This window comes from Antedon bifida, chromosome 6, assembly GCF_963402885.1.
Source record: "Antedon bifida chromosome 6, ecAntBifi1.1, whole genome shotgun sequence".
Classification (NCBI taxonomy): Eukaryota; Metazoa; Echinodermata; class Crinoidea; order Comatulida; family Antedonidae; genus Antedon; species Antedon bifida.
The window spans coordinates 6,332,297-6,354,424 of record NC_136231.1 but is presented as its reverse complement, the minus strand read 5'-3'; the positions used below and the strand labels follow the sequence as shown (position 1 = coordinate 6,354,424).

The 22,128-nt window shown below is 34.0% G+C and overlaps 1 protein-coding gene across 1 annotated transcript; it reads right to left on the bottom strand.

The window, feature by feature from the left end:
- Positions 1-862: 862 nt before the first annotated feature.
- Positions 863-14,093, bottom strand: LOC144845016 (uncharacterized). The gene is made up of 20 exons (XM_078702130.1): positions 13,947-14,093; positions 13,193-13,319; positions 12,822-13,031; positions 11,888-12,085; positions 11,308-11,454; positions 9,598-10,902; positions 8,791-8,943; positions 8,192-8,395; positions 7,765-7,965; positions 7,194-7,340; positions 6,937-7,089; positions 6,296-6,655; positions 5,832-6,035; positions 5,045-5,239; positions 4,484-4,633; positions 3,095-3,247; positions 2,535-2,656; positions 2,106-2,209; positions 1,482-1,862; positions 863-1,084 (listed from the first exon to the last, which is right to left on the bottom strand). Exons 1-20 carry the CDS (start codon positions 14,091-14,093, stop codon positions 985-987), a joined length of 4,761 nt encoding a protein of 1,586 aa, XP_078558256.1. The 3' UTR covers positions 863-984.
- Positions 14,094-22,128: the final 8,035 nt, after the last annotated feature.

The window sequence follows — 22,128 nt, the reverse complement described above, 5'->3', positions numbered from 1 at the left end:
CATAGGCCTAAGTATCATGAATAACAGCATAGGCCTAAGTACCATTAATAACAGCATAGGCCTAAGTATCATTAATAACAGCATAGGCCTAAGTATCAATAACAGCATATGCCTAAGTATCATTAATAACAGCATAGGCCTAAGTACCAATAATAACAGCATATGCCTAAGTATCATTAATAACAGCATAGGCCTAAGTATCATTAATAACAGCATAAGCCTAAGTACCATTACCACAAAATTATAGAATTGTTAACAATTCAATTAAAGAAAAGTTGATATCTCGTATAAATTACATACACTAGAGAGTAGATATTACTTACTTGTTACTTGTTTCCATAGCTATCCCCATTATTGGGGACATTTCGCCGTCATTGACATTATGTTGACATAGCACAACAATGAGAGACATTAATTTTGATGAGAAGGTCATGGAACACTAATTAAAACAACTAAAAACTAAAAACCTGGGACCTGTAACCCTAGGTAGGTATTGTTGCTTTGTTAGTGTAATATGATATATTTTGACTGAAAATTAGTCCTAACCTATACATTTGTTACTGGTACTGTTGCTGGAGATCTTTATTGACACTGGGCCTTTAATAAATGCACACTTCTCTTCCAAAAATGTTAACAGTATTGCTGTTTCAGTCAGGGGGAAAATGGCAAAAGGCTTCCTACTTTCTAGGAGTTTTATCAGATAATCTATATTGTTTTGACAACTCTTGTAACATGACCACAGTGCTGATTTTGCCATTTTTCCTCTAATTGGTTTATAAAACATAATGGTCAAACGCATTAATATTATATCATACTACATATTTTATTAGTCGTGCATTTTAAACACAAATATTTGCGTGTATGTAAATTTAGTTCTTTCAACAATACACCATCATCTACCATCGTGGTCATGCCACTTTCAAGCGTGATCGGACGTTTTTTAAATAAGTGGAACCAGAGAAAAACGATTGTCTGGCTGGCGCCTTAGTTGTCTTCATATGTCTTGTTTGTCGCACCAGCCGTGTCTGTTGTTTGAGAATTGGTTAGCTCCACTTCAAGATCACCATTCAATTCATCCGATTTCCTGAAATGTTAAAAAGTTCTTGTGCTAGAATGTCCCTAGGAGTACCAGTAATGACTTTATTTCTATTTTATATGAGGGGTGGAGGAGATAGTCGACTCACTTGAGTTACAGCATATTTCATATGTTGTATTGTATGTTTGTTTATGGTATATTGAATTTATATTATGCTGGTCAAATAAATCAACGAAACGAATCCACAAAATGAAAGCATAAAAAAAAGCATCATAAAGTAGTCCTCTAAAACAAATTATAATCATAGGTACCACACTCACAACATCCTATTGCATCCCTCCCACCTCTAAAAGCACAACCCTAACACTATTCAATGTTCATTTTTAGACATTCATAACGAATTTAACATTAGGGAGTTAACCGCCAACAATGGTTTAATATTTACCTTTTTTGTCTGACATAGATAAATAAACCAACAACAACCATAACGCAGACAGCACCGAAACATATAAGTGTTATCGCCCATGGTTCTAATCCTGGCTTATCTGTTGGGATGGCTGTCTGCTCGTGTTTCGTAGTCTGCTTCTGTGTAGTAGCGGGAATAATAACTTCTACACCGTAGCCTAGATCATCTTCAATGGCTGTACCATAAACGGACAACATGCCTTGTAGATCATCAGAAAGCATCAGTAGTTCAGAGCTGTCGGCCTGAGTTATATAGAAAGATACTGATGTCTGTTCAGCACTGTCGGCCTGAGTTTTATAGAAAGATATCAGTGTACTTGCTGATCCGTCAGTTACCTCAAACATCATGACGTTTTTCTCACTAAAATTAATTTTAAAATGTAAATGTAAATATAGATGTTTACTAAGGTAACATTCTATACTTCTGCAGGGAAGTTGAATTTCTCCAGTACTCCAACTGGATCATTAGGATATGCCCCCAGAGTAACACAAGACAATGCTAAAATAGCGTCTTCTTTGTGTGCATCTACAGTTAAATATGACGTCAATAGTCTCAACAGTATACACTTATAACTAATTGAGTAATGGGGATGCTATTACTTACGAAACAATTTTAGAAGGACCCAAACAAACTTCGAACTCATCACAATACTTGTTCGCGTTATCAGCAATTGACGACCTGAACTCTTCTTGCTCGGTGGCATCAAACTGCAAATTAGGAAAAACGGTTTAAATATTTCAAAGGAAGGCTTTTCATTTTTCATTATGTGCATGCATGGAAATCAAGCCAACTAGGACTGCGTCGTGACATGACAGCTACATAGAAGGAGAAGGTATGTAGCAATCGTTTTTAAGGAAGCTTTCCATTTTACATTGTGTACGTCACATGCCAGGACTATTGGACATGCTTTTTCGCGCGGTTTCTCGACAAGGTTTTCGCGGATTCTTGTTCCAGACAACAATATTCATAAAGCTCTATTGACTGGAATGAGTTTCCAAAATCACATGAATTAATTAAATCAATATTACAAACCTTACTATATTCAACACTCAGTTTAACATCTACACCTCCATTTTCAATGTTTTCTATTGGATAATGTTTAGTTGTCTCAATAGGTAGAGTCGTTGGAGTTGTCGTGGGTTCGCGTGTAGTTCCTGATAAAGAACATTTTAAGAAAAAAATTCAGCTTTAGTGCTGAAGAACCATATCATTATCTTATAAAACCAATCAACAGTTTAACAGAATAACAATTACGTAATTTATACTGGTATTATTCCATTTTCTTTATATTTCAAGAACATTTTATAATTTCAATAATGACATTTTAAAAACCATTATTGAGTATCCTGTATTAGAAGAAAAAGCAGGATCCCAAAGAAAAGATAACATCTACTACAAAGCAACAAAAATATTTTAGAAAAAAATTGCTTACAACTTATTTTAAAGTATGAGTATACGTTGTAAGCTTGCACTACTCGTTCACTAGATAAGATACGATTTACTTGGTAACGTTGTTATTTTGTAGGCCTACACGTTGTATTTGAATTTCAGGATGGTATAACATTTTACGTTACCTTAACTTCTGAGTTTACCTGGTAAAGTAGTTACATTGACGAATCCAACTTGACTTAGTTCTTCATCTACATGCATTGCTGCAACACTTATTGTATACATCGTATTATCCAACAGAGAATCTAATGTTGCATTCTCTACATCCCCTCCATTTACAATTTTTAATTCAGAAACTGAAAGGAAATAACAATTTAAAAGAATTATATTCACAAAATATTGTGAGTGGCCGAGCGGTTAAGACAGTGGAACCGTGCGTAGGCATAACATCAGCAAGTGTTCAAGGCTCACTAGCTCCATGGTTCTGGTGGAAGAACGAGTCATCTCGTATAAGGACTATAAACCGTAGGTCCAGTGTACACATCTAGCTCATGTGCACTTTAAAGAACCTAGTAGGCCTACATCTTTCGAGACGTTTACTGTGTTTTATCAACTTTATCATAGTGAAATAAAAAATAATAATAAAATTGTTTGACTTGGTGGAATTCATTTTATTGTATAGAACATTCTTCAAAATTTCAGAAAGAAATCCAAAATGGTTCTTTAAATTTGTCGAATAATATAATACTGGATGAACATGACACTAAGCACAAACATTACGCGAATTTCCAAAATAGATACTTTGATATTCAAATAGTTGTATGAAACTTATCAAATGTACTATTTGTTACACAGACCATAAATTCCTTTCTTAGATAGCATTGGATTACATTGTGATTAGTGTACTTATAATATTGATATAGCGATTGCTCAAAGGTTGCCAGAATGTTACCATAGTGTTGAATGCTGTATGCAGAAGATAACCAGTGGATGGGAAAGTACCTGAAATTTCCTATACTGTATACTGGTTATTAGCCGTAATATAATATTGTAAATAACACGCAGTCATTGTTGTATTCATCATTGCAATTATAGTTTATGATATTATTGCTGTAAAAGATAAATATAACTATGAAATCAGAAACTAATCAATGGTTTTCGATTATCGCCTTTAGGTTTCTTTCTAAACGCTTTAGGCCTAAAGCCTTGTCTACACTATCAAACTTTATGGGACAAAAAAATGTGATGTGCTCATATATGGACATGATGATGTCATACCACTACCATATTTGGGCATATCACTACCATATTTGGGCACATCACAATTTGTTGTCAAACTGATAGTTTGATAGTGTAGACAGAGCTTAAAACAATATTGTCTAGGCCTATTTATGTAATCTAATAACGCCAGAAATAGTACGGTAAAGGTCAATTTACACAGACGAGCGATAACGGTAGCTTGTTCATGTATACTCGGCGGAAATCGCTCGTCCTTTTGTGTAAATGGTCATAAGGAATAACATAGATTCTATATTTTATTACCGTTACCGCTCGTCTGTGTAAATTGGCCTTAGTGTTTGTGATATGCCTACTTGTTGTACTTTGGTATTCATGATTATAGTGAATGGTATAGCCTAGAATATCACATGTATACAATGAACGTGTCCACAAGACTCGAATTGATGACGAAGACAACACCTCTGCTGATACGTTTTTTACGTTTGTGTCCGAACGAGTAAAATCTGAAATAGAATAAGAATAAATAAAATAGAAATTGTGGTTCTAATATCAATTTAGGTACATTAGTCTAGATTTCAAATGGTGATTCGACTTAATATTGGTTAAAATGTACATTTTTGGCACATATGGCGTTTCATAGTTTAGACAAAAATCGAAATGCCGACTTATTGAATACTAAACAAAAAAAGACAATAACTAGATACTTAGGACAAGCCTAGAAGCGGTGATGTGTACATATTAAATTATACATTGTTTGTTAGTGATGTCTACAGCAGGCCTACTAGAGTTTACTTAAAATAATATAGGCCCTACCTTCCAATAGATTGAGCCCAGTCTCCTCACACGAAAAACTATGACACATACTTACATATAATATAATATGTATATTCTATTTATTATTTTGATTAGACTACCTTTTTCAACAATTTCACACACAAAATGTTGATATGTATCGCACTGCAAATCTACGATCGTCGATGAGTTTGTTTGTAAAGCTCCACAGTCGTAAGTTCCTGGTCTTCCATCTCCCCAGAAATCCAGTTGAGTTGACGTCGAATCTGTACAGTCGACCCACTGCCAGTGATTTTCGACAGAAGCATCGTAATAACCTGGATAGTTTAATTAGATAATTAATTATTATTATTTCATCATAAGTATTATTCATAATTAGCATACTAATTAGAATCAATGTTTTTAAGATCTGGATGTCACATCGGCAAAATATTCCTGAAATAAAATATAATGTGATTTTTTTCAATTAATGAAAACTTTAGCAATAAACAATAAAAATGTCATTAATTTGGATCAAACTTAGAAGCCAATGCCTGTCTCAGAAAGACCAACGAAACATAAAAAACTAAATAACAAAATAAGATTTGATATAAAAAGGTAAAGGTGGCAAGATATTAATACATTTATGAATGATAATTCCAGATAAATAAACTTAATTCGATGTCTGAATATTTTTGCATTTTCACTAGATTTTCATTTAAGTTATTCCATAATTTTGGTCCATGTACTGTAATAAAAAGTTGGCTTTTACTAAGTCTTACAAAAGGAATATGAAGTAAATGTTTGTTCTTAAGATAATAAGTATAGACTTGCGATGACCTTGCCTAGAATCGGAGTTAGGTCATGTTAATCTCGACACATAGTGGTCATTGGTCGTGGCAAATCGAAAACACTAATAGTTAGGCCTACCTATCCACCAAAATTCTACGCCTGGGTAAGATACTGCAGCCGTGGTAACTATCCATTGAAGCTCTTCGACATCATTTATGATAGCGAGCTCTCCATTAGGAGTGGATTGACAATCGTACACACGTCCAGAATACCACCATTCCCTGTCAGAGCTAAACATGTAACAATGACCCTTGGGGCTTGCAATGTAATTGTCAGGACACGCTGAAAAGAGTGAGATAATGTTGTTACGTTGGTTTAGTGTTGTTTCAATATATTTTGTACAACGCTTTATTTTTAAATAATCGAAAAATCTCCTTATAACTTATTCAATATTCTTTGGAGAAATTAGCAGCAGTATAATGAATGGTGAGCGGACATGAGTTTTGGTAAAGAATGACATGTCGAATGTATGTCAAAAATAGTAGCAGGCTATTCTAATGCCACAGCTAGCTAATATCAGACTTTAGGCATGCTTTACTTACAATAGTAAATCGCATAGTTCAGACTGAACCCTGTGTTGTTGTTTTTATTGTCTCTCCCGATGAAAAAAACCCATAAGTTATCTTCAAGAATAGTAATAGTCTTATTAGGAGCAGTTGTATCGTTTGACGTCATTGAGCCACTAAATTCATAAATTACAGTGCTGACGTCAACATTTAATCCGGATCCGATTAATAAACTGCTAGCTTCATTGGTTTCGAAATCTTCAAAGGTAAGTATGATCCCATCTTCACCTGGCACACTTATATACTGTGAGCACTCTTGTTCAGGGTAGGGCTGTGGGTAGCCTGGTGACGTCACTGTTGTTGATGGTGGTCTGTGCATGACGTTGCATTCCGCGCCTAAAATAAGAGTAAAATTAAAGTAGATGTCCTAAATCTTGTAGTAATTAGAACGTAAACCAACATGAAAATATGTTAGTTTACGTACGTTTGCAAATATCCTTACAGTAGCTGGTTCAATGGGTGCGCAAAATAATTATTCATTTCAATTAATGTACAGAAAAGGCAAACAAATCATGTCCGCCCCTATCTTGAGACAGATTCATTCCATATTATGTTTTTCGCATGTTGTAGCCATTTTAGATTCGCACTTTTTCTAGAGTTTGTACAATGTTACCTACCTTGAGATGTGACAGCAAATGCAGGTCCAACTTTTGAAAGTTCTGCATCAATATGAAGCGCCGCTACCGTCAAAGAATAATTAGTAAACGGCAATAGATTTGTCAACGTGGTCTCACTAGCATTACCGGGAAATACTAATACCCACTCAGATTCTAGAAAAAAAGAAAAATAATAATATTTGACTGATCGAAAAATAAACTAAAGCTCTAAAATAAATACAAATTCTTAGTAAATTCAAATGATACGATTCTCTTACCTAGGTTATCTATAATATTGGTAAAATACACTCGATATCCTAAGACGTCACATGTGAAATTAGATACTTGCCACGTGACATGAATGCTTGACTCATTTAGTGTGACAGCATCAATGCTTTGGACGTTTGTATCTTCCATTGTGTACTCTATTGTTGTGTAAAAGTAAAATCATGAAGATGTAATAATTGTAATACCTTGTTTCTTCTTAACGTAGTAACGATTGAAAAATAAATTAAAATAAACTACAAAATGTTGACAAGTTACTTTATCAAAAGATATCAAAAGATATGTTTACATACTATTAGTATTTTACTATCGGAGTTAAATACAGTAATCGGTTTAACTTGACACAGTTCAAACGAGTGTGGTGTGTGGTATAATGTTAAATAACTACGAAAGCTATCGGAGTTACAAAGTTTATCAGCATAATTAAGGAATAAAAGAGTTAAGTGATCATGAGCGCTAACGTCTGATGTAACTAACTCTGATATGATTCTTGAGTCCGTTCTGTTTACGCTAAACTTCAGTGCATGTGAACACGGCAGCTGCTGCATAATTATATTAACAAACCTTTTGGATTAACTTCGCAGATGTAGCCATGTTTCGTGCGCACGTCACATTGTTGAGCGGCAAATGTGCCGTCTGGTGTTAACACAGCACAATCGTATGCTCTGTCAGGCTCGCCTGGTCCCCATAAACTCTGCTGAAATTTATCCAGTGAACTGCAGTCAATCCAGCCCCATTGCCCTTCCACTGACACATCATACAGACCTAAGAGAGTATTGAAATATACAGTTCTTATAGTAATAGTATGTACGAGTGCGCTATTATTTCTATCAGTTTGTATCGGTACAGATTTACTCATTCGAATAGGTCACGTCTCCTGGTATAAAAACAGCAACAAATCAATAATTTTATCTCGATCACTATACAACTATTGCACAATATGTAAACTCAAATTCTCGTAATAAAATTATATAAATTCTCAATTTCTTACCAATCCAAAATGTGAAGTTTTCATTTAAATTGGTTATTTCAGATATCAAGTAATCAAGCTCATCCTGGTCGTTGATGATGACGTAATCTCCGTCTGTGACACTCTGGCAGGTCCCACGTGAGCTATCCCATAAATTCTCGTTTAAACTGAAGTAATAACATTGATCGTTTGGTCCAATAGTGAACCATGATGGACAATCAGGAGCTTTAGAAAACAGGAATGATAGCCACGTTAGTGAACGACATAGTTAATGGCAGGGACCTTGTTGATGTTGTTGATAATGTTGTTGATATGCTTGCTTATTTTACTTTCAACATTTGTATTTACGTGTGTTTTATGAAGTTATCGTCCTGAATTTATTTATTTTTATAATAGCTTTATACCAACAGTTTATGCCTATTGATTTTCATTCAAGTTGATATATCGGTGACGTCAAAAGATCTAATTAAAAACTCGAGTTATCTGTATCTTTATTATGAAATATTAAAAAGCACGCCCTCTATTGCTCTGTGCACTTTTCCAATTATCTACGGTACTCAGTTTGTGCGCTGAATGTATTGTGTTTAGTACTTTAATATCAGAATGAACAAAGTATTTACCTTTTGGGGTTTTAACTAGAATGTTTCCAACCCGACTCATCTCCTGTTGAATAGTCATTGCTGCTACGCTGACAACATAGCCAGTATCCGCTTGGAGATCGCTAAGAATGACGTCAGTTGCGTCACCGCCGTATATATTAACTGCATGAGTATCTATAGACAAGTATAATTATTTCAATTATTGATGATAATTCATTAGCATTTTTTAATATCATCGTTTTAGTCACCGTCGAAAATGGCATTTCAAAAATACTATGGTTAATAATAAGAATAATAATTAGATATATTGATTTTATAGACATATGACAAGATGCCTATAACAATAACGTGCGTCCATTGACAAAAATAATGTTACATTCACATGAAATGAACGATACATACATGGTATGGCAGATGTAAAGTACATGAATAAAGACATGTCCTGAAGCAACGAATAAAGGCCCATTTACACTAGGACGATAACGATCGACGATAGACAAACATGCATTTTTCATACATAAAACAAAAAAAATATAAAAACTTTTCATTCTAGAACTATAGAATAACCATCTGCGCTTCCTTTGATGAAAATGATATTTTTACACGTTCAATCAAATGACGTCATGATTAGTAAGAGCAAAAATATCATGACAATACAACGATTTTAATGTTTTTATTTATCATGACGTCATTTTATCAAAAACAACATGATTATCCTATTATAGTTCTAGAACGAAAACCTTTCTAATTTCTTATATGCTTATATGCTTATATATTTATCGTCGATCGTTATCGTCCTAGTGTAAATGGGCCTTAATAGGAACAAACCTTCTGGGGGTTCTTCGTCGAGACCAGGACAACCGTTTTCAAGGAACACGTCTTCATTGCAGGTTAGTTGGTTCACTGTAAATCCTGCTGACATTGCGTAAGATACGCCTTTGTTGAACCCATACATTTGAACATAAAAGACTGTATCTTCCATTCTAGAACTTACGATATGGTAACCGGTTGGAAATGTTTTCATTGCTACGCAGTAACCGTCGCTCTGAGAAACCTCGGTCAAAATCCATTTAGAATCAATAACTTCATCATCAATGAATATGTCTTTTATTGAGCTACATTTTGATACGATGGTTAAACGGCCATCTTTGGTCGGTATGGTTATTTGAGAAAAATTACCATATTGCTCTATAGGCTGAACGAGTATCATTGACGGATCTCCTTTATAGTCAGACTGATAACTTTTCATGTATTGTGCAACAAGAATCGGTTTGTTCGATTGTATGTACAGAAACTCGCCTGAAGTGATATCAATCTCTTTAAACTTTCCTTTTGAAATAGAATGGACACTTCCAGAAACGTTCACAAGTGTATCATCACTGTCTGGAATTATTCTTAAAACAAATCCAGAAGAGGAACGATTAAGGAATGGTGAAACGATGAATGTCTTTCCAAGTGAGTCTGAAGGAGGCATTTGCTCAACCAGATAGTCACATGCAAGAGTTGCATTGGGCACAAATGCACAACTTGTTCCAGACAAGACAGCGACTGGTTTATCAGCTACAACACGCGAAGCTGTTAGATCGCCCTTACTTTGAAGTTGAATCGACTCCCATTTTTGAAGGAAGATTTCAAAAGGTTTTTTGGGTCCATATTGGGATTTATTTTGAAAATTTACCGATTCAGTGAGCTCAAATGTTACGCTGGTGTTATCGTGCATCGCGGTCACCGTCAATTCCGATTGCAAAACGCCGTCATCTGGTAAGGCCCATTCCCCAGGATTGTAAGAAGCTACTAGATATTCAGTACCTAGAGCCTGGGTTGGAAGTACTGTAAATGCATCAGCCGAAGTCGCTTGGTAAATCACAATGTGTACATATATTGGAATATCAGAGTTGATAACAACTGTTCCGTTTTGGAATTCTGAGCCGGTGGATAACACGCTTTGCGGAATAGAAACTGTAGCGTTAACATCCTCAAACACGACTGTTTCGTCGTACGAAATTCCAGGACAGGTAATATTAAAAGTGCCAGTCCGATTAGATGGATTATGTGCATACATGGTAATTGAATCCTGGTTGTTTAAAGTACTTGGTAGTGTAAATACAAATTGAAACCCACTAGATAATACATCTATATGTGCGATAAATAAAAAAGTGAATAAAAAGTAATGCATGCATTTAATTGAAACGGACAAACTATAAAAACTCTAAAAATCATTCAGTGACAATTCTGAATAAAATAAAAGAGTAAAATGGCGAATTAAAACAATTGTATGCAATAATATTAATAATAAATGCCTATAAAAGACATGCAGAGGTTTGAAATGAATAAAGGCATATATAAGGCATGCAAAAAGTAAAATAGTTACGTAATAAAGGCCTAAAAAGGCATGCAAAGATTTTTAAAGTTACGTAATCAAAATACAATGTTGTATACTAATGCTCCACAAAGAAGCCTCTAACCAAATATAGTAGACATACAATGAATGTTACGTACATACAACGATTGTTTTTATTGTTATTCTCGTAGGCCTACCTGTAACGTTGTTTACTTGGTGATAATATACACGGTATCCCAATACGTCACAGTTGTATTCTGATGGAACCCACGTGACTTCTAACCGACTTGATGAAACAACTGACACGGACACATTCTGAACATTGATGTCATCTTGCGAAAATTCTTTTTAAAAAAGCATACACTTGTCAATATTGATAAATAATTTATTACATATACATGTTGCACATTTGGAAGATACTAAAAATGTAAAACATATACCCATTAACGATACCAATTCATTACTAACATGCAGTAGCCACCTGAATAGTTCGTCAGGTTTCAAGACACTACCAATGATTAACTAATAGATTAAATTTTACTCAATTCAATAGTAAATTATGAGATTTTCCAACTCTATCTAAATATAAATAATTATCTAGCAAACTAGGGGTTCTGGGACACTCACTAGTCATTTACGCTTGGCTCATCCTCTTCCTATCCAGGAGAGGACTACCGTATTTATTCTCGTAATCGTAGCAGAAATAATATAAAAGCATTAGTTGATAATATTTGAAGGATAAATGATGGTGGATATGTATTAACACTCGGTTCTTACCTCGATCTGTTACCTCACAAATGAAATTGAGTCTAATATCACATTGATAGTCAAAGACAGCTCCGTCAAAAGTCAAAGCGCCGCAGTCGTCTAGTGGATTGTTTGGCTCATCTGGAGCCCAGAGATCGCGTTGAAAAGACGTCGAATTACTGCAATCCACCCACTGCCACATTCCTTCCACTGATACATCGTAATAACCTAGTTTTGAGAGATTGTTGTATTAAACTCTTTTTTATTACAATATGATAACACAAGATAAAACATAGATATGGATTACTATATTATAATAGTGGTCAGAACCTACCACTGGTCTCTATATATCATCGAGTCTGATAGAAATACTACTGGTAGGTTCAACCACGTCAGACAGGTTTAAGTCTCACTCGAACTACGTCACGTCATAGCGCGACAATGGCAAATGCGGAAATTCACCACGCGATGGAATGTTTACGTGTTTACGCTATGAAGAAGTACGTGGTTCGTCGCGATCATACTTTGTTTGGAGGCCTAGAAAATATGAAATGGGAGTAAAAGTTAGCGCGCTCTCTCCCCTCTCTGTTAAAAGAGCAGCCCTTAAACCAATAAAACTATCCAGGGAGGAGGGGTTAGTTTTACTTGGAATGAAATCATCAGTTTCTTGAAATGCTTTTCTGAAGCAGATCTAGTAAAAAGTATATTGTCTTTTTCCACTGGGATCTACTAAGCAATGCCGATGATTCCTGAATAATTAGGCAACTTAAGAGTTTCATACTTTGCCCATGTATGCCCGGAGAAACCTCCAATGTCTTTTCCATAGTCATTTTACTGGTGAATATTTTAATAGAATAAAGAGGCTATTACATGGTTGTTGCTGAAACATAATTTAACAACGCCCAAAGGTGCTCTCCGGATAAACTATTATAGATTGATATAGGTTATTGGTATATTTTCTTACCTATCCACCAACTTGAATTTGGAGATCGTAGCTGAGTTTTCTCGAGGAGAAATGCCAATTCATTTTCGTCATTGATTATAACTAAATCCCCATTTTTAACAGATTTGCACGCTATCCTAGCATAATCCCACACGTATCCTCCGTAGAATGTTCCAAAGAAATAACACGTGTTGTTTGGTCCTTCTGTGTAATTCTGGGGACAGTCGACTTCTGAAAGTATAAAGTAAAGAAAAAAATCCGGAGTTCATTTGCTGCTTTAATTGAAATATAAAAATCATTCAAATGCATGAAAGAATATCATATTATAAAATATACATGTAAAATTAATAATTTATCAATTTATTTATTATTAACTGATGTTCCATAGTTACCTGTAGAAAAATTGAGTACAAATCCAGCTCCGTTGTCAATGACGTCTGATGTAAATCGAATCCACATCTGGTTAAAGTCACTACGAATTTTACCAGAATCCAATTCAAGTGATGTTGAATTTAAGACCTAGAAAATGCATAATTAACAACTTTTGATTTCTTATTTAGATATTGTATTGTCAGTACGGTAGTCAGTCGGTTCGTAGCCAAATGTTTAATATTGGTTGGTTTGTTTGTTTGGTTAGTTTGTTTGTTGTGTGTTTCTTTATTTTTCGATTTTTAGTAGTTTGGTTTGTTGGTTGAGTTTTGATTGGTTGGTTTGTTAAGAGTGAAATTGTAAATTAACTCTTCCCTGGATTGTTTCGTTTCGTTTCGTTTCGTTTATTTTTCCACTCACTTATATAGATAATTTAAACAAACATGAGTATACATATATTAAATGTGGGTGGATGGAGGTCACAGTAAGTTCACTGAACTTTAAGTCGTGAACCCCGTAAGCCAATAATCGTTTGCTTTAATGTGTTTGTTTTTTTTTCAGATAGTTTGTGAATTGATTAGTTTATTTCTTTTTAACTTCTGAATTATATTCAGGGGAAGTAAAAGACTTAAGATGTATCACTGTGTAATCTTTACATTTGTTTTACTAGTATTAGCTATATTTGTTCAAATTTCATATTTACTTACAATCAAGCGAAACTGGTACTATTGTAAATCTCATTCAATAAATAAATTCAAATACATAAAAGGTATATACCAGAAATTCTCCTTCGTTGATGTCCAACCCATCTCCAAAATATATGTAGTCTCCAGCAGAAATATCGGCAAACAGAAATTCTAAAACAACTCTTCTCTCTTGACCAACCGAGATGAGCCAAACACAATCTGCATCTGCGTAGTACATACCTGGATACCTCGGTGACGTAATATTTCCCGTGTCAGAGGTTAACATTGAAGGACGGCACTCTAAAAAGATACATGAGTGAGTTCCGTAACTATGTAAAATGTTCAAGGTATGAAAAAACACATTATTAAAAAAAATACCCTCGGATGGATGGGTTTGATTGTAATCCTTTTTTTTATTTTTGCTTTTGTTCACCTTGTTGTTTTCTGACTTAGGCTAGGAGGCACCGGATCCATGAAAATATCAAGACTTAACCGATGCCAACTGGGGTACTTACACACTGATCCCCAGTTAGCGGTGATGGCGTATCCCCATACTCCGGTTTTGGTGCTAGGTTGGTGTTTTTGTCTTTTTGTTCTCTTCCTTTTTGTTTCCATTTTTTCTCTTTATTGTCGAGCGTATAGAGACATCGTTTATTCGCGCTATATAAATCTTTCTATTATTATTTTTATTATTATTTACCTGGTTGGGTTTGTAGTTGTATTGGCCCAACTTCCGCCAACTCTTGATCAATGTGGAGAGCAGCAACGGTAAAGTTATATAACGTTCCTGGTTTTAATTGTGTAATGGTGGTAAAGCTGACATCACCTCCATATACAGTCAGTAAATCTACAATACATTATAACAATAGAAAACATTTTCATTAGAGTGTATTGTGTGTTGAGTACAGCATAAAAATAGACTCTTTGCATACTCAATTTACTCTCAATGAAACAGGTATTGCGCATCTTCCATTTGGTGCACACACATTACAACGTAAATTAAATGTTCTCTTCTGTGTGAAATGTGTATTTGATTTGTAATAGAGTATGTGATAATAAAACAACAATGATCTGTTCAATAAATATAATATCATATTCATTCAGTATTTTTAAAAAAAACAAAAACATCATTACTTATAAAAGTGTGAAAGAGATTATTTATGCTTTTATCAGATTTGTTTTGCTTTCCACCTTCATCTGCATATTAAAAGTAGAAAACAAAATCATCACCGCAATCAAACACATCAATACCTTGTAATAATTTATGAATCGTCTGGTAAAGTTATTATCAGCAATTGTCTTTAAGCAGAAAGCAATTACATTTCTTAGAATTCAAACTGAACGACGTACGCTCAGTTTCCTTTTTTACGAGTCAGTCAAGGAGGTGTTTGGTATAAATATGAGTATCTTTAAAATCGTCTTAGAATTGTTTGTTGTGTTGCCGTTCTGTTTCTCAAGTGATGTCGGTAGGATTTCTTCATTTTTTTTTAGATTAGATTAGATTTTTAGATTAGGCCTATACTAAGGAATTAGTGTTTGCTGTTCCATGAATGTGTTATTTATCTATTTCATTTACTTATTTCACCATAACCATAATGTAAAATATACAAAGATGATTGGTCAGGGACTAAAGTAAATAAGATTATTACCTAGGTTTAGGTATTATATTATAATCAAATACATATAATACTACTCCAATAACATATTATTTATAGAGGATAATACAAATATAAAAAATGTAATGTGTGCATTACAAATAGGCCTAATAAACACAAACTAAAAACAAAACAAATACTATAACCTTAATCACAAAGTACCTTATTGTCATAACCGATGTAGAAATACTTTACGGGAAAGTATGAAATTTGATTATCTATTAAATGTTGAACTGTCATTAATATTACCGTATCAGCATATTAAAATGCCAACAAACTGCGCTAGGCAGTGTTTACTAGGCCTCGGCGCGGTGAACAACTTTAGCGTCGACGGATCCAAGTGGAAATTGGAAAAGGCAATGTAAAAGATGGGGCATTAGTTCATCACTTTACACTATCTATGCTCTCCCCTTCCCCATATTTCAACATTCTAGATCCGCCACTATTAGTGTGTTAATATATATATATGAAGTTCCTTCTTTTCATTCACGATAATGAAACTGTAATTTTTTTTTTGTTTAATATCTTACCATCATTGTCCGTGTTTCCATCTTTATAGTGAATCCGGTATCCAATTACGTCACAGGCGTAGAGTGAAACATCCCATGTTATCTCAACAGCAGTAGGCGATAGAACAGTCCCATTAACGTTCTCAACATTAGTGTTATTTCGAGTAAATTCTTAAAGTAAAAAAGGTCAAACTATGAATAAGTATAATAGAATATAGGTATGATGCTTGAACTCTTCTTAAATACGGTATAAAAAAAGAGTCCTACTAATATATCAGCGATTCGCGCTTTGTTCATATGAGGATCACGAATGCCCTGTTTATAATGTTTTAATATAAGTTAGTCCAATAGTAGAAATATAATAATGAACTTCGGACATTGATTAAATATAGTGTAGTATATAATATATGATAAAAAAAAGAGTCCTACTAATATATCAGCGATTCGCGCTTTGTTCATATGAGGATCACGAATGCCCTGTTTATAATGTTTTAATATAAGTTAGTCCAATAGTAGAAATATAATAATGAACTTCGGACATTGATTAAATATAGTGTAGTATATAATATATGATAATGTAATAATTCCTTGTTAGGTGATACACAGTGTATCACACATTACTTTTCTTATTTTTAGTCGCGTGGACGCGACTCTATAGTTCACTATGTCGGTCGGTCGGTCGGTCTGTCTGTCGGTCCGGTATCACTATGCATTGTAGCACGCGACTTAATGGCTGTTGGCCTTGTTTTTTATTTCTTTTTAATTTTTATCTTGTTTTATTGTATTTTTTAAATTGAGAAATCTCTGAAATCCTTGAACTTGAATTTCGGTCTTAAGAATTCTGCAAGATTTAGAATTGATAGTGTACCGAGACAAAGACTTGGTATTTTTGACGAATTATTATACCTTTTGATACTATTTCACAAACATAACGTAAATTCGTCTCGTCACACTTGTAGTCAATGAGGGTGCCATTTTGCGTCATCGCTCCACAATCAAACGTGTCTTCTAAAGGGCGTCCTGGTTCCCAGAGTGACTTTTGATAGGCGGTAGATGCAGAACAGTCGACCCACTTCCACATACCCTCTACAGAGACGTCATAAAGACCTGTGAAAGAGACCAATAAACGATAAACTCAATACCTCCCAAAGTGTTATAGTGGTAGCAGATTTGTTTTGTTTTGTTAATGTATAACTGTGTTCACACGTTATAGTTAATCGTACATTATTGAACGGATTTAAGCTGGTCCTAATTATCATATCAGAGACACAGACGTAATTGCTCATGCGATCGGATAACTCTCGTATACCTCCATGTCGTTAACTCCGATATAACTCCAATGTACAAAGCTATAACTTCGATAGGTTAGGTGGCATATCCGATGTAACGTTATATACGACACAGCGCGCAGAACAAGTTAAAGCAAGCGCTGTATTTAACTCCGATAGAGAAAGAACGTGTAGAGATATTCATTTTAGTTGAACTTATTTTGACGTAGCTATTCGCTACCTAGGCCTATATAAACAAGGTCTTACAGACCGAAATTGGTTGGATCGGAGTAGTTTATGAGTGAAACAATTAATCCAGTATCTCTGGTAGCAAACATTACCAGGCTACTCCATTTTTGAGTAGCCTGATATGTTTTGTTCTACACTTGTATGTTTACAAAACAGTTTATGGAAAAGCAATTACACTCTTGATTAAAAATTCAGTCTAACAATTATTGTATATATTATTAATGATACATCAAATAGTTTGTAGGCATATTAATATTGTTCCATCCTAACCTTTAAACCTTGTTAAAAAATACAAAACTGATATATTAATCTTCTGTTTACTGATACATAACATATTTCGTAAGAATATATTGGCAATACATTTTGAAGATTAAAAAGAGAAAGAAACACGTGTATTATTATGTGAGGGCATGTGGCAGTGTGGACGTTTACGATTACTGGTCGATCGTGAGATCGAGGTTCGAATCCAACTCTCGCCGCATTGCTTGTATCCTTAGGCAAGACACTTTAGTTACATTTGCCTCTCTCCACCCAGGTGTACAAAATGGGTACCGGTTAGATCAACTTGATTACTAGCTGCTGCATTATTATGGGAGTATATTTCCATACGTGTTTGATCCAAAAAATGACCGGGGTAATAATGTGCAGCTCATTGATAGCTTGCTTATATGCGCTATATAAGAATGAACTATTATTATTGTTATAGCAATTAACCGTACCTATCCACCAAAACGTATCAGTCATTTTCATTGTCTGATTTACAAGAAACATGAGTTCTTCTACGTCATTGATGATTGCCAGGTCACCGTCGGTCACATTCTGGCAACTTCTCCGAGCACCATTCCATGAATCTATTTCGGTGCTGAAAAAATAGCATCGCTCACCCGGTCCTTCTTGAAACCCATCGCTACAAACTGTAAGAAGTTAAGAATACATTTATTAGTCTGCCAACTCAGATTTGGGTATTTTCAAAGTATATACAGTAAAAAAAATAAAACACATGTTCCTTTCTTTCAATATCCTATGAGAAATGAGGTACATGTCAAATCCAATTCAATCTGTTATTTCGGAATCACTGGTCCATAGAAAATAACATAATTACTTATAAAAATATAAAAGGTATTTAAAAGATAGGTTAGATATGTTATATATATTATATATATTATATAGATGATTGTGGTGATTATAATAGATTAATATAATATGATATTAAATAGATCTAATTATTAACTTCTTAATAAATATAAAATACTGATTTTCGCTCTTTTTACTTTCTCATCCTTTTCCTACAGTATTAATCTCTTTTAGGATTTCAGTATTTGGGGTATAATGATTTCGGTATCTTAAATGAAGTTAATTATTTTGGCCGCAAGTTTGTGAATAAAATAAGTCTCCGTTAATTAACAGATTTCCGCGGCAGTACGAAATACACAAGAATTAGGAAAGTCGATGGATGTCTGCTATCCATTGGTTGAGAACCAACGCTCAATCACTTTGCATTTAATGTGTTCTTTTTCTTCAAATATCTGACCAAAAGAAACAGATCACTTTTTTCTTGATTTTGAAAAACTTAAAACAAACAACAACCTACCTTGCGAATTAACCAACACAGTGCTTAGAGATAATACTATATAAAGCCAACAATTAAAATCAACATTAGACTTTGATAACATTATTCGATCCATCATAGCTAACAACATGTATTCAATGGACAATTCAATACAAGTTAATTAAACGATATTTTACTAATAACCTGACAATAAATCTAAGGTAGCGGACTTTGATCGCACTCGACAACCTGTGTTATTAAGACCATACATAACTATTTCTCTTATTATCCATATTCAAACAAACGGTTATCACAAATCCGCAACGTTAATGTTGTTCCAAAATATAAAATTTCACGCAATGAGACACACGCCTCGTGTCAAGGGTTAAGATCCAATATTGATTTGAATCATCGGGAATCAAATTAAATTCTGAGATGGTGACGTGTATTTAATTGTTTTTACTATACATACTGTATGTGTATTCCTTTTATCTGTAGGATAAATTCGTTACGTTGACAATAAATACATCTCGTATTGAATTGACAAGATCATGTGAGTTATATCTGTTACCATTTTCATTGCTTCATTCGAACATTAGTTTATGTCTCTGATAAACGCTATAATTCTATCAATTTCTTTTTATTTCGGAAATATCATCCATATTAATAAAAATCGTAAACTCTAAACTTAAGTATATAGAATGCTTCTCCATCTACAATCACAAGCAACAAGGATGTTACCACTATTCAACATACGTTGCGTGAAACCATAGGTAAATTTTCGCATGAAAGGAATACACATTGCACTGGCACTACTACTTCTAGAGACATTATACGGCGCAGAGCATTATTGTAGCATACATTAAGAGATCTAGTCTTCTAATTGACGCTTCCTTATTAGCTTATTTTATAATATGCATTGTTTGATATGCAGTAAAGGGTTATATATATTTACAGTATTTACTTTAATTAAGCTATCAACTGAAGTAGCTTGTTACATTGCATAAATATATACAAAGTAAAATAACATAAATGCATAGTGTAATTTATTATAGGCTTAATTACAATTATTAAATTAAGCAAAGTAGTTGAAAATGTTAATGTGGTGATAGAAACTCAAATAAAATAAAAGGGGTTTTAAAAGTGGCCCAGTGTATTGAGAATTGGTCATGATTGAAGAATGTATCAAGGATCAATTTCATCTGAAAGATACCGTAGTACACATTCTTTATTTGCGCAATATTAACTTTTATTATTCGTTTAAGTACATCTTTTATCTGTTTTAGAGATCTGTGCTGCCATTTTAAAATGTGTTTGTCCCCTTAAGCTTGGTTCCCAATTGGACGCAAAGAAGCGGCAGAGCAAGTGAGTTGACCAATCACAATCGACAGTTCCGATAATCCATCGCGTCGTGATTGGTCATACGATAAAATTGCCTCGTTGCGTTTACGAACGGGAACCAAGATTTAATATGGGTGTCCCTGATAGGAGTTGGTCCTAGGTGTCTCAAATAGGAGTTCTAAACTATAATTATGTATAACCAATAAAGAATCTTGAATAATAGCAATTTTACCTTCTGAACTGTAGCTCAAATCAAAACCTCGATAAGTCTCCAAATTTGTTTCTGATGTTACAAATCTTAGCCATACTTCACTGCTGTAAATTGTCAATTTGTCCGGTGGCGCTCTTTCTGCGAATTCTGGCGCATGCCCCGAGTAGTCTTGGATTTGGTTTTCGCCGATAAGTGTACCAGTTCCAATCAACAACTTGTCAAAGTATGGCTCAATAAAGAAGTCTACAAAGCTAATTTGAATATTGGTGACGTCTGGTATTGATATGACGTATTTACAATCCAGATTTGATGGATAGCCGTTTGGATAGCCTTCTGATACTATATCGCCATTTCTTTCAGTCAGGTATTGTGTGTTACATTGCCCTGAGTTTAGAGAACAATTACAAACATTGATTATCAGTACAGTGTACTAATAGTATTAGTAATACAATGAGAGCTACCTGTAGATCTGTCTTCATCTTCGTAAATCACTGTTGTATATTCCGGTGTGACCGACAACATCGATTTGTTTTGTGCGCCCTCTATATCGTCACACAAAAATGTTCCTTTATTTTCGATTTTAAAAAAAAATTCGTCTGATGCAAATACTGTACTGTCAGAATAATGTATCTATTTCAATAAAATCTACAGCAATGTAACATTGTATTTTAATTAAATTCAATAACATTTATTATTTCATAAAAGTAACACAAAATAAAAATACAGCCATGGATCAGTATTTAATCCTGCTGAACAGCGCCATTTAAAACAATAACAAAATATTGAAATAAACTTAGACACGTAATACGGTTTGTTTAAATTTGTTTGTGTATATAAATATATTCAGATATTTAATATCTTAATTATAACAAACAAAATAACACCTAATATCTACACAATAGAATAAATTATATATATATATGTACCTTTACTGCTAGGCAATGATATTACAACTGCAACAACGATAACAAATAAATACATTTTGATAATAATTACAATATACACGCTAAGGTATTATATATTCCAATATTCAGCACTCGTCCACCTTAAGTTAGTGACTACTGATTATTAATATTTATATTACGTGCTTTGGAATTATTCTAGACGTTCGTATTTATAATTATTACTGCACTTTGGACAGTACGTATAATAATTAATCGACTGGAACTGTTTTAATATTGTTGTCAGAGTGATTTCACGATCTGAAGAGGACCAGAGCCATATATAGAGAGAGTTACGACTTCGAATGGATTAGAAGCCATGTTTGTGTCCAACTATTCCTATGTATGTAGCGTATGGAGTTGAGTCTTTTGTTTTGAAAATGTATAACGTTCAAAAGGCTTTAATTATCGAATTTAATATCAAAACAATCAATTTGATTAAAGGTTTTTGTTAAAATAATAAAAAAATTATAAAGTTACTGCGAACATGATTAAAAACAACAAAAATAGCAATTTCGGAACGGCTCTGGTTGTGCGCTCCATGCACGCT

Coding starts and splice junctions, on each gene's coding strand:
- LOC144845016 (XM_078702130.1), bottom strand. CDS start 14,093: ATGTACTACGCAGATGCAGATTGTGTTTGGCTCATCTCGGTTGGTCAA. Junction 11,455..11,887: donor TTGTGAGGTAACAGATCGAG/GTAAGAACCGAG, acceptor TTTTTTAAAAAG/AATTTTCGCAAGATGACATC. Junction 7,090..7,193: donor CAATATTATAGATAACCTAG/GTAAGAGAATCG, acceptor CTTTTTTTCTAG/AATCTGAGTGGGTATTAGTA.